Genomic DNA, 14159 nt, shown 5'->3' with positions numbered 1-14159 from the left:
TCTCGTGGCTTGGCGCTGATATGGACTTAGCAACAAAAATACAAATTCATAAATATATTATCATAGCCAGTACGGTAAAAATGTATAAGACATAAATGACCGGAAATTTAATTCTATATAACTTTAATTATGCAGTATTTATCGATAGGACCACTAATAACATAAATATTTGAGAATTAAATTTTAGGCCTTCTCCTAAACTACCAATTCACTCAGCGTGAATAAAATGATTTATACCCTAGGTTGTAGAGGCTCATTCCCCGACTTTACATACCGATTTTCATTAAATTCTCTTCAGCCATTTTCTCGTGATGCCCGTACATACATATGTACATACAGACAGACAGACATACAGACGTGACGGAAAATTAAGAAGTACATTTCCTTGTAACTGTGGACACTTCCGATACAGAAATACCATTCTTTTACATTCTGAGCAATTTATAGACAAAACTCTTTTTTTTTTTTTTCATAACCTCTGTGGGTGGGAGACGCAGACGAATAATACACCCACGGTATCCCCTACCTGTCGTAAGAGGCGACTAAAAGGGATGATTGAAACTACTTGTGATTAGTACCATCACGCGGGGAACAACATGCGTCGCCTTTACTTGCGAGTAGCATCACTACAGTATGTTAGGTACACAATAGGTTTGTGGTTAGTAGCAGCAGAGAGCGGTTCACTGTGGGTTTACAGTACCTGTGATTAGTACTATTATATGAGCGACACCGTGGGTCTGTGTTGCTTGTGACCTAGGCGAGGAAACCCATGGGTTTGCGTTGCCTATGAGTGGCGTCGTAATGTGAGAAAAACCACAGGTCTGCGTTACCTGTGCGACGTACAATAATGCTGAGTAGTACCATAACGCGTGGAACATCATGAGTCTACGTTACTTGTGATTAGCACCGCTACATGAGAAATACCATGGTTCTACTTTACTAGCGGTAAGTACCATTATGATGGGCCGTTGACCTGGATTTTGGACCCCTTTAGACCTCAAGCATCATCGATCAGGATTGTATTTTGGAAGCAGCCTCTTGATCAGCAATACTATTGTTTTAATATAGTTTCTGGGAAGGTGGAGCATTGCGGGTCGGATCCACTGATTGTTCAATCAGTCACTACTGATCTGCATTTAGCGCAGTCGCCCAGGTGGCACATTCCCTATCTGTTGTTTTCCTAGCCTTTTCTTAGATGATTGCAAAGAAATTGGAAATTTATTGAACAGCTCCCTTGGTAAGTTATTCCAATCCATAACTCCCCTTCCTATAAACGGATATTTGCCCCAATTTGTCCTCTTGAATTCCAACTTTATCTTCATATTGTGATATTTCCTACTTTTAAAGACACCATCCAAACGTATTCGTCTACTGATGTCCTCCCACGCCATCTCTCCACTGACAGCTCGGAACATACCACTTAGTCGAGCAGCTCGTCTCCTTTCTACAAAGTCTTCCCAGCCCAAACTTTGTAACAATTTTGTAACGCTACTCCTTTGTCGGAAATCGCCCAGAACAAATCGAGCTGCTTTTCTTTGGATTTTTTCCAGTTCCTGAATAAAGTAATCCTGGCAAGGGTCCCATACACTGGAACCATACTCAAGTTGAGGTCTCACCAGAGACAAATATGCTCTCTCCTTTACATCCTTACTACAACCCCTAAATACTCTCATAACCATGTGCAGAGATCTGTACCCTTTATTTACAATCATATTTATGTGATTACTCCAATGAAGATCTTTCCTTATATTTATACCTAGGTATTTACAATGATCCCCAAAGGGAACTTTCACCCCATCAACGCAGTAATTAAAACTGAGAGGACTTTTTCTATTTGTGAAACTCACAACCTGACTTTTATCCCCATTTATCATCATACCATTGCCTACTGTCCATCTCACAACATTATCGAGGTCATTTTGCAGTTGCTCACAATCTTGTACCTTATTTATTACTCTGTACAGAATAACATCATCTGCGAAAAGCCTTATCTCTGATTCCACTTCTTTACACATATCGTTGATATAATTATATAAGAAAACATAAAGGTCCAATAATACTGCCTTGAGGAATTCCCCTCTTAATTTTTACAGGGACAGATAAAGCTTCACCTACTCTAATTCTCCGCTAATTATTATACATTCATATTCATCCATTCATTCTTCATCATCACGTTTTGAATTCTGGTGAGTGGATGAATTTTGAACATTTAAATTGTCATTACATTTCGTCTGATTTCATACCATTAGGGATCGATGACCTAGATGTTAGGCCCCTTTAAACAGCAAGCATGATAATCATTATCATCAGAGTTTCGTAAAATTGTTAACTGCTATCTTCTATTTCGTACATCTCGTTTCCTGTTAATTAAGTACTAAGAAATGAAGTGGATTTCAGCTGTTTCTCGACAAGGTGTTAAACCAAGTACGATGTGGACTCCTTCGGAAAGGTCGGCGCTTTGTAGTAGGCTTTCTAGAGAACAAAATTATAGCGTGAAGACAATTAGAAGGTTTCTTCCTCCTAAATATGTACCTTCAGTAGGCTTGTTCGGAGCATTTCCTCAGCACAAACAAGTGACAGATACAACTACAGTAGGAAACCTCCGACGACAGCCCCTAACTAGCAATATCGGTACACTTTTATCCAAACGAAAATGTGTCTCTCAAGAAACTATAAGACGATGCAAATTGTAAAAGAATAGGAATACAACTATCACCGATTTTAAGACCAGTAGTTAGGAAGTCTCTTCGAAAGAGAGTGCTAAGCGAGACGCCGTTATAAAAAGGTTACCAACAAAAGTCATCATCTTCAGAATGAATTGTACAAACATAAAAATAACAAATCTGGCATGAACAAGCAACTGTCCGTACTTCAAAATGAAGTCCAAGAAGGTAGTATTAAAGACACTTCTTTGCTGAAAAATACTAGCATTGAAGGGTGTTTACAACCTATTTCTCTTCGTGCGAGTGAAAGGCCGGTCTTCGGCCTCATATGTGTCTCGGAAGAACTTGCTCATAAACTACAATTTTATTACCAGACATGTTTTTATCATATAACTTAGTGTGGCAAATGCAACGACTCTAAACATATTTTCTTCTGCGAAAAGTAATGAAACCACTCCCGGACAACCTATCCTTCTATCGCACGAGCAGGAATGAAAGTTTTACAGCTTAATAAATAAGCCTGTCAACAGAAAAGTACTGAAGTTTTGATTAGTGACTGTTTGTTTATGATCTTCTGGTGAGATGTATATATGACTAAGTAAAGCTCACAGTTATAATATGAATAAAAATGGTCAGTACATTCTCTCCTCTAATGCATTATAGTGCGCTCATATTTATGTAGACAGCTAAAGCGCGATCCTGGTGGCAGAGTTCTGAACTTCAGTGTTGCCCAAATAGCACGTCTGGGCGAAAGCTGGTTCTATTCCTGTGATTGTAAGATCTGCGGCCGTGAAAGTCATTTTTGATATGTTCCTAAGGTATGAGAGACGTGGTCTTCCTCTCGACTTCTTCCGTGGGATCTTTTCTTCGAAGACATTCTGGAGAAAGGTGTCATGTCGTAAGACGTGTCCAAGAAATTTAGCTTTCCTTTGCTCAATTGAATAAATTAAGGTCCATTTCTCATTAACATCATTCAAGATTTGGGTATTAGTCTTTTTTTCTGTCCAACCCGTCCCTGTCAGTCTTCTCCAGAACCGCATTTCAGTACCTTCTAGTGTTGATTGTGCTTGTTTTCCCGAAGTCCAGGTCTCACAACCGTAAGTTAGCACACTCCAAACAAAGGGTTTTAACAAATTTCTTCCTGGTTTCAATTCCTATGAGCTTATTTAACAATAGATTTTTCCTGTATTCAAACACTTGTTTTGCCATAGCAATTCTACTTTTGACTTCTGTCAGGCACTGATTATCATTGGTAATAACACGATCCAGATAACAAAATTCTTTAACCTGATCTATTTTTTCACAGCCTAATTTAATGTTTGTTTTCAATTGTCTTCTTCTTTTGAACAACCATCACTTTCGTTTTCTTTGTGTTTATTTTTAGCCTGAACTTCTCTAACGTGTTGTTTAGTATACCGAGCATCCTAGTCACTTTGTGCTCAGAATCAGCTATCAATGCAATATCATCTGCAAAGCAAATACTATGAATTGGTTTACCATTAAAATGTATCCCTTTGGTTTTATCTTTTACTGTTCTTATAGCGAATTCTATGAAAATATTAAACAGATTAGGTGAAGGGACATCCTAGCCACACTCTTCTTATTCTTGCTTCTCTTGTCGTTCCATTGATGTTTATTTCTGTGCTTTGGGCTCTATACAGGTTAAAAAGCAAACATCTGTCCTTCCAATCAAGAGCCAACGTTCTCAGAGTTTGAAGCAATAGCTTCCAATCAACCTTGTCGAATGCTTTCTCTAAATCCACGAAAGTTACATAAGTCTTCCTGTTAACTTCCAGTCTTTTCTCCAGGATTTGACGCAGAGCTAGAATTGCTTCTCTAGTACCCTTACCCCCTCTGAAGCCATATTGGTCGTCATCTAAATTCTGTTCAATTTTCCTGCTGGTTCGACCTTTAAGTATTGTCAGTAGGATTTTAGATGCATGGGATAGAATGGCTATTGTTCTGTAATCAGAACAGTTCTTGGCATTTCCTTTCTCTGGGAGTGTTATTGCCCGGCTCTTCATGAAATCAGCTGGTATGATTCCTTCTTCATAGCAGTTTGTAATGATATCAAACAATCTCTCATGATGTCTCCACAGTTCTTTAGGAGCTCTGCTGAAATGTTATCAACACCTACGGCTTTTTTATCCTTTAATAAGTGTAGAGCCATATTAAACTCACGTTTTGAAATTGGTGGGCCTTTCGTGTCTAACTCAATCAGGCTCTCATCCTCTACATAATCCCGAATGTTATCTATTTCCTTACCTTCAAATAGATCTTCAATATATTGCTTCCAGCTATCACCCACTTCCTCATTTTCAAAAAGAATCGTTCCTGCTTTGTTTTTAACCACATTAACATTAGAGAAGGTAAAAATATGTCGTGGCTGCTTCTTGGGAATACGTCCAACAAGATGGTGGACAAAAGACGGCGCCGGGACTATTTAGTGCCATGCAGGGTGCAATCCTGCTATATGTACATATCTATGATGGTGACCCTGATTTCGGGTATCTTTGTTTTTGTCATGGAGCCTGTAAAATAACATGTAAATATTAAGGCACTTACGGAGCTTCGTTTTGAAGGATTTTTTTAATAACTTTATGTAAAGTGCGTGGATGTAACTTGAGATAATGGTGTGTTCACAAAATGCGCTGTCGTTTTTAGTCTTACTTGTTTCGTCTTTATTTATTTTCAAGTACTAACCAAGACGTACAGTAGTTTCTATGTTTCCTAGCTTCATTTTCCGCTGAAAATTTACAAGAAAAAGAATTGTCTGTCGTAAAATATGGGTTTGTCGATTCCAGTCCTCGACTATTTTCTGTTTGGTATATCACTTCATAAAGGATCCATCATTGTCGGTACCATCTGTTCGGTAAGTTTATTACTTATGATTTAAAATTGTTTTTGGTAAGGGTTATAGAGTACGTAGGGTATTTTTCTTTCTATGAATACAGAAAGGCTGGCATTTGACTGTGTTTGGTGAGATAGCTGGTAGAGAGAGGTCAGATACCCACTACCTCTGTTATCTTACAGGGTTTTTTTATATACAAGGAAACTGTTCGTCTTGGGCCAGACAGATTCAATGAAACTTGAGTGAACGATAAATGAACAATCTTAAATTTAATGGTAATACTGTGATCATGTATCTATATCAACGCAGACCTGGACAGTGACAAAAAGACAGGAGAATAAAATCCATACCAGTGAAATGACTTTTTTAAGAAGTATGATAGGAAAGTCAAGGAAGGACAGTGTAATAAATGAGGACGCCAGAAAGAAAATCGTAATGAAAAAGCTTTTCGACAGAATGGATAGGGATGAACTTTTTGGACGTATGTTAAGAAGGGGGTAGACGGAAGGATGTCGAAGCGGATAATGGAGGACCAGATAAGAGGAGGGAGGGCAAAAGGGAGACCCAGACTAAGGTGGTTGAAAACGATCAAGAATAGTGTAATTAGATGAAACATGGATTGGAACATAAGGAGGAACCAATGGTGGTAAGATATAAGAAGATGGAAAAGTGTCATAAATATTCCCAACCCGGCGGGAGCGGGATGAGGGAAATTGGTGATGATGATGATGATGATGATGATGATGATGATGATGATGATGATTACTACCACTAAAATTTACAACCCTAAGGTTGATTGGCAGCAGTTCTCCAAAAGTTCCGGTTTTGTCTCATTCTCTTCAGTTCTACATAAGATTGGCCTCCCAGCTCCTCCACCTGTTGCCCAATATATTCCAGTCTAGGACTTCCCCTACAATTTCTTCCTTCCACAGAGTCCTCCAGGATGAAGGCTAGTAGTAAACTTTCATGTCTGATTATATGTCCAATCCATATATTTCTTCTTTTCCTCACATTCATAGACAAGCTCGGGGTTTGTCCAACACTTTCCATTACTTCCTATTTAGTAACTCTATTTGTCCAAGGAATTTTCAGTATCCGTCTACAGCACCATTGTTTAAAGGCTTCTTCCCTATTTCTCTCTGCCACCCCTAGTGTCCAGATATCACTTCCGTACAAAAAATACGCTCCATAATCTCTTAAATAATTGTTTCCTCAGTGTTAAGCTGATATTTTTAGATGTGAAGAGTTTTCTCTTTTTATTGAAGGCTATCCTTGCCTGGTTAATTCTGCTGACCAGATCTCTCTTACCTCGGTTATCAGCTGCTATTTTGCTTCCTAAGTAAGGAAACACTTCAACGTTACTGAGCTTATTCCCACGCAGAAATATCTTTATTTTTCTTTGTTGCTTACTTACCACCATTGCTTTTGTTTTGTCTAAATTTATTTTCATGTTGTATCCATATGTAAAACTACTGTCCATGGTTCTTCTTCTTCTTCTTCTTCTTCTTCTTCTTCTTATTATTATTATTATTATTATTATTATTATTATTATTATTATTATTATTATTATTATTATTATTATTATTATTCTGTAAAAGACACAAAACTAGATTTCCAGTGTCATTGTCAAAAACTTCTGCTGACGAAGAGTCATTCTACTGTTGTCATACGCAGTGGCGGCGCGTGGATAAAACATCTGGGGGTTCACTGCTTTAGAAAAGAACGTATTCAAATTTATTACTACTTGATGTTTACATAGATGTAAAATAGTGATATTGCTTGATTAGCAACGCAATTTTCCTTTTAAGGCACGCGACTGCAGCTCGAAGAAGTTGCTAAAATAACCAGGAATATAAGTTGCAGTTACTTTAAGCTGATCCAGTTTCATCTGATTTTGAAGACGTTGCTTGCGAAGGAATAACTGCTTCAAGAACGTGTTAGGCAGGCTACTGTTATTTATGTCTTGACGTAGTTTGCTGTTTACTTTTTATTTAAAAAAAACAAGGACTTTTTGAAATTTAGACCTTATAATAGAAATGGAAATCGTACGTTCATTCGTCACCAGATGGCACCCCGGACGTGGCAAAGCGTTAGCCTTTCTCGTGCACAGTCGAGATTTTCTTCTGATGGCGCAGAGCACAGTTCTCTGCGAAACGTAAAGAATTTCACCTTATTTTCTTGACACGGCATAAACCCAAAAGCCTATACAGTAGCATGTCTATAAAATAATGTTTGTTCACCAACATTCTAAAACCAGGCCTGTCACATATAATTTCACCTGTTATGCTGATTTCTTGGAGGTCTTTTTCTTTCTTTCTTAATCTGCTTCTAGTTCTTCTTTTTATGGATAAATGCCCACCCTACCCACATAACGACCGTAGATATTTGAAACTGTAAATCGGAATTGTGCGAAAAGGTCCAGTGTTAGCGCCAACCGGAACTGCGTGCCCTCTTGTAATTGGTACCCCTATCATCAAGAAGTGGGCTTGGTGTGTAGCCTGGCACGAAGTATACGCGACAGAAGGTTGAGAAACCCACGGACATCAGGTACACACTGGTGGACTGTTTCACTTAAAACTCTATTGTTACTTGCAATTATAACTTTACCGGCACACGCGGATGACAGCCTTTTATGCCAAAACCATACTGTTTCGCCCGACTTGTTTTCTCTCTGCTTATAAAAACATTACCATTAAATTTAGTTTACCCTTTTGCGAAGTAAGGAATTCCATGTTTTGCACTGCTCCATGAAACTAAGCAGAAAAGCTGAGTAAAGATCAGTGTCATACTCGGAAAATCTGGTGATAATTCCTGTTAATACATGGGATATCCCATTCTAAAAGTGGGTGGACAAATATGGATTGAAGGGAAACGTGAGCCACAGCGCACCTCATCCTTCTTGCGGTCATCGCAGGCATCTGCTGTCCGGAGTCGTGAATTTTCAGATTAATGAGAATATTAATTTAGCTACTAGTTCGTAGTCGTGAGTTTTGATATTACAAGGGCTGGTTTTCAAGTTTGGGAACTATTTAATTTATTGATACACAGCGTGATTCAGCCGCACCTTCCAATATAGTTTATGCAACCCACAATATTCATTCCGTCCTGAAAACATCTCCCCTGCAGGTATGCTCAGACAACACAACCACCTCACCATGATAGGACGCCGTAATGTTATACTCGTATTAAACACTGGAAGACATGCGTGTACCTTCTAGATCATATGAACCTGACACGCCGGCGAAACACTAAATTGATATTGCGACCACAGTAAACCTAATACTTGCCATAAGCTGCCTAGTGTGCCGTACGGAACCATAGTGTAGTTTGTAAAGGCGTGGCGGAGCGGGCTTGCATGTCAGCTGGGAGGTTCGAGTCCGGGGCGAAGATTACAAATTTATGAAATATTTGTTCAATACGCACCATACGCAATGTAAGTTAATACCCACTTATCATACAAACTGTGTGTGAATGAATGTGTTTGTGGCCTTAAGAAGAGCCGATTAGTTAGCAGGCCGGACACATACAGGCCGGAAATAATAGGAACACAACTGCCCTGACAATGTTTTATCGCAAGAAATGCTCGATGTGATGACCGTTTCATTTTATGCACATTTGAGACCGGTGTCCAATAGATCGTCTTGCGCGTTGAAGCATTCCAGGTGTAATTGCTCGGCAAACGTCCGCGATGAGTTGTCGGAGCTGGTCGGGGTTTTCCGGCGCTTGAGTGTAAACGATGTTCTTCCAATGTTCCCACAGAAGAAGTCTAACGGCGTTAAATCCGGTTATCTGACGGGCCAAGGAACAGGGTCTCCTCGTCCCATCCATTTCGCAGGCAGTTCCTCGTTCAGATGGTTACGAACGGGCAAAGTCGAATGTGGTGGGGCTCCGTCCTGTTGCAACCACATCGTCAAACGATCGTGCGAGGGCACATCCTCCAGCAGCAGTGGGAGTTCCTGACGCAGAAAGTGCAGGTAGCGTAGGCCCGTCCAATGGCCCTCAAAGAAATAAGGTCAAACCAGGTGATGCCCCAAGATTCCACACCAAACATTCACTCCCCATCGTATTTAATGGACCGCCTGTCGCACCCAGTGAGGATTGTCTGGACTCCAATATTGCATGTTGTGACGATTGACGTTTCCATTATTGTGGAAGAGCGATTCGTCTGAGAACAAGATACGCGATACGAATGCTGCATCATTGTCCAGCCTACCTAACAGCCACTGACAGAACTCCATTCGAGCTTCGACATCCTGCCCATGGAGCTCTTCGTGTAGCTCAAGATGGCATGCAGTATTCGCCAGATAGACGACTGGCTAGTGTTCACCTGTCGTGCAATCGCCCTTGTACTGATGTATGGATTATTTCGAGCTGCCCCCGGAACGGCCTCTTCTGTTTCACCGGATGTAAGGGGCCTATCGCGGACTGGTGGCTACTTGGAAATCACTGAACATTGTACCATACTCGTACCACGCAAATGACATACTTTTATAACAAAACCATACTGTTTCGCCCGACTTGTTTTCTCTCTGCTTATAAAAAAAATAACATTACATTCCCTGCAGGAGAATAGCACCCATATAACCATGTGCACGTTAGTTAGGCGTGACAACAGGCTACCTGCACTTGCAGCGTTAGGAACTCCTACTGCTGCTGGATGATGTGCCCTCGCACGATCGTTTGAAGATGTGGTTGGAAAGGACGGAGTTCCACCACATTCGGCTTTGCCCGTTCGTAACCATCTGAACGAGGAACTGCCAGGGAAATTGATAGGACGAGGAGGCTCTGTTTCTTGGCCCGCCATATCACCGGATTTAACGCTGTTAAACTTCTTCTTGCGGGGACATTTGAAGAACATCCTTTACACTCAAGCGCCGGAAAACCCCGACCAGCTCCGGCAACTCACCACGGACGCCTGCCAAGCAATTGCACCTGGAATGCTTCAGCGCGCAAGACGATCTATTGGATACCGGGCCAGAATGTGCATAAACCAAAACTGTAATCACATCGAGCATTTGCTGCGATAAAACATTGTCAGGGCAGTTGTGTTCGTATTTTCTGCAGTCCTCATGTGTCCGGCCTGCTAACTAATCGGCCCTTCTTAGAGCCACAAACACATTCATTCACACACAATTTGCATTGAAGCGGGTATTAAACTCACATTGCGTGCGGTACGTATTAAACAAATATTTGTAATCTTCGTCCCGGACTCGAACCTCCCACCTGACATGCAGGCCCGCTCCACCACGCCTTTACCACCTACGCTACGGTTCCATACGGCGCACGGGGCAGCTTATAGCAAGTATTAAGTTTACTGCGGTCGCAATATCAATTTAGTGTTTCGCCGGCCTATCAGGTTCATATGATCTAGAAGGCACACGCATGTCTTCCAGTGTTTAATACGAGTATAACATTACGGCGTCCTATCATGGTGAGGCGGTAAATACCAAGATATCCGGTTCTGTTGTCTGAACATACCAGCAGGGCAGATGTTTCCAGGACGGAATGAATATTCTGGGTTGCATAAAACTACATTGGAAAGGGCGGCTGAATCACGCTGTATGTACTCCTTTCTCTTCAGCGTTCGCTTAATTTATTTTTGCAATGTTGCTCAGTTCTATAGAGTTCATTACACAGTGAGCTACTGGCAACCACCATTTCTCCAGTGTTGATTTTCTGTTGTATTCCAGATCTGGGCACTCTACATGATAAGTGAGTATGCCCCCACCGTACTTGGAAACACCTACTGTTCAACGGCTGTGGATAGTAGGGAGAAAAGCGAAACAACTGCCCTGAAAATAGCCAGAAATCTGGACATGATTACGGAAGCAAATTCTGGAGTTGTGTGGAACTCGTGTACTATTTCAAAAGGTAATTAGAAAAGTTAATACATGTTATTTCACTTAAAATAAACTATGTATGTGGCACGAGAAGTCCCGGCAGCTTTTAGGTATGGAAGAGGAATAAATACTACACACTGCTAAAATAACAGCCTCGATGAACTGTGCAATCTCGTGGTGAGTCAGATGTTCTACATTTCTGAATTTATTTTAATTATATCTGAATTTTAACGGCTTTAAAAGTGCGAATATACGTATAGTATCACTCGAATTAAAAAATAATTTCGTTCATGTAGGAAAACGCAATTTTCAAATGTAAATGTTGATCCACAAAAGTGTGCGCCAAGATCCACAATTTTCACCATACTTGCAATTTTTTGTGTCTTATGCCTGAAAAATTTGTCAGCGGGAAAGTTCTAGTGGAAAGGATGAAATATATTATGGAGGAAAAGTATTTCCAATGGACCATTAGTTCCTTCACAATAGGAGTGAAAAATGGCACGTTTATATGGCAAGTAAGTTGTTTCTGCGCGAATACCAGGTGTATGCATACGTTTCTGCCGGCTTATGTGGTAAAGAAAACACGCAATTTTCAAGGGAAATTCATTTCTTGTTTATTCAAAATATTCGCCATCGGCTTCTACGCACTTCGCCCATCTTTCAGGTAAGTTATTAATACCATGCCAGAAAACAGCTTGTTTTCTGCGGCAAACCATTCATCGAGCCATCTTCCAACTCCTTCGAAATTGCTGAAGTGCTGCTCTGCAAGCGCGTGCCCTATTGATGCAAAGAGGTGATAGTCAGATGGCGCCAGGTCTGGGCAGTACGGCGGGTGCGGAAGGATGTCCCATCCAAGGGTGTCTTTCACTGGTATTGCTGTGTGAGACGGCGCATTGTCGTATAACAAAATCACTCTGCCATGTCTTCTGGCCCACTCCGGTCGTCTTTCGATCGATGCGTGATTTAAACTAATTATTTGTTGGCGATAGCGTTGCGCATTAACGGTTTCGTCGCGCTTCAAGAGTCTTCGCACTTTTGTGGTCTACCAGAGCGCGCACGGTCTTTCACATTGAAATCATCACGTTTAAATTGTCGAAACCATGTCTCACATGTTCTGGGTGTTCACTATATGTTTCTACCAGCAAACGATGACTTTCCACGGCCTTTTTCCTTTTGATTAAATAAGAAAAGCAATCCGTGCCGCAAATGTTCTTTTTCAGGCTCAAAGGTCGACATGATCACTGAACAATACAACACAGACGCTAGTGTTTGACGGGTTCAAATTGTGTGTGTCGGTAGGTTAATGTCAGACGAACAAAATGACGTGCCAAATTCGTACGCTGTATACTGTTCGCTGGCGCCTCCTGTTAGTGAAACCGGAAGAGACTTATGCATACACCTGGTATCTCGTGACGACATTATACAGCCAGGTGGTGGTGGTGATTATTGTTTTAAGAGGAAGTACAACTAGGCAACCATCCTCTATATAACAATAATCAAACGGAAGATATGGAAGGGGTCCGACACTTCGAAAAATGAAGATATCGGCCAAAGGAAGACAAGGGCCACGAAGGGCGTGAAAATGAAAGACTCCCTAGCCCTCGCAAACTTAATAGCGTCGGGGTCGGAAAAGAACAAGAGTTGACCAAGAGAGGTCGGATAGGATAGATGAAAGTTAGGAGCCTGGCACAAGTAACTGGAAGCAATGCCAGGACTCAGCTGAGGGCCCCGTGGTCACCAACCCATGCTCCAAAGTTCAGAGCCCCTAGATCCCCTTTTAGTCGCCTCTTACGACAGGCAGGGGATACCGTGGGTGTTATTCTACCACCCCCACCCACAGGGGGTTTATACAGCCAGGGCCATACCATTGTTTAGTAAACATGCCGCTAAGAAATCCACCATAATTTTAAATAATAATAATAATAATAATAATAATAATAATAATAATAATAATAATAATAATAATAATAATATAGCTACCAGTGTTTACTACTCAGGAGGTAACCAAGGCAAAGCGTAGTGCTCATGAGCAAAAACCCACTCCTCCTTGCAACCCTGTCTCAAGCGACATCTCATGGCGTGGACTACAAAACAAAACAAAAGTTTAAGACAACCAGCGAAAATCAGTTAACGTACTCCTGGTCATACATTTATGATACGAATTGGTCTGCAAATATATATGGCTTACTCGTGTTGATATATAACTTATGAAAAAGAACCGTTGAAATATCGAATGAAGTTTATAAGTTATAATTTTTGAAATATTTTGAGAACATAAAAGTACCCAGCATTTTGGTTTAAAGGCCACCCTGTTCACTAATCTACAGCAAGCATTATGGCTACTTATTTTTTTCTAAATACTTATCCAATGTGTGGTCCGCGGACCCCTGGGAGGCCGCGACGATAAACCAAGGAGTCGGCAATAATAATGTAAGTTGTAAGTATTTCAAGAGCGATATTTTATTGTACACACACAATTCATAGATCATTATTCTAAGTTTAGGAACTACATCTTCACTCTTGTATAACTTACATAGGCCTACAGTATATGGAATTCTTGGTCGATAAATGGTACAAGTTGACAGTATCTTTTGAACACTTTGACACAACTCCACGTGTCTGATCGACTTTTGGGTCCGTGACATCTCCTATACCCTACTATTTCTAGAAAGGAAACTCTGCGCTTAATGCCTTTCATGACAATATACCTACGTGAGTGTACCTTTTCTGCTTTCACACAAATGAAAACGAAGTACAGAAACAGGTCTGATGGAGAGGCTGATTTTCGGTTCCGGTGACTACGCT

General features: G+C 40.7%; 1 protein-coding gene across 1 annotated transcript in view; it reads left to right on the top strand.

Annotated features, from left to right (window-relative positions):
* LOC136883123 (uncharacterized) overlaps positions 1-14159 on the top strand; it is an 86374-nt gene that overhangs the window by 49951 nt on the left and 22264 nt on the right. The window contains exon 5 of the mRNA XM_068229602.1: positions 11205-11385. Coding sequence (XP_068085703.1) covers positions 11205-11385 — 181 coding nt within the window. The remainder of the gene's footprint in view (positions 1-11204; positions 11386-14159) is intronic.

Source organism: Anabrus simplex, chromosome 11 (genome assembly GCF_040414725.1).
Source record: "Anabrus simplex isolate iqAnaSimp1 chromosome 11, ASM4041472v1, whole genome shotgun sequence".
In the NCBI taxonomy this organism is placed as follows: Eukaryota; Metazoa; Arthropoda; class Insecta; order Orthoptera; family Tettigoniidae; genus Anabrus; species Anabrus simplex.
Note: the sequence above shows the minus strand (reverse complement) of the source record. Positions and strands in the feature narration are given on the sequence as shown.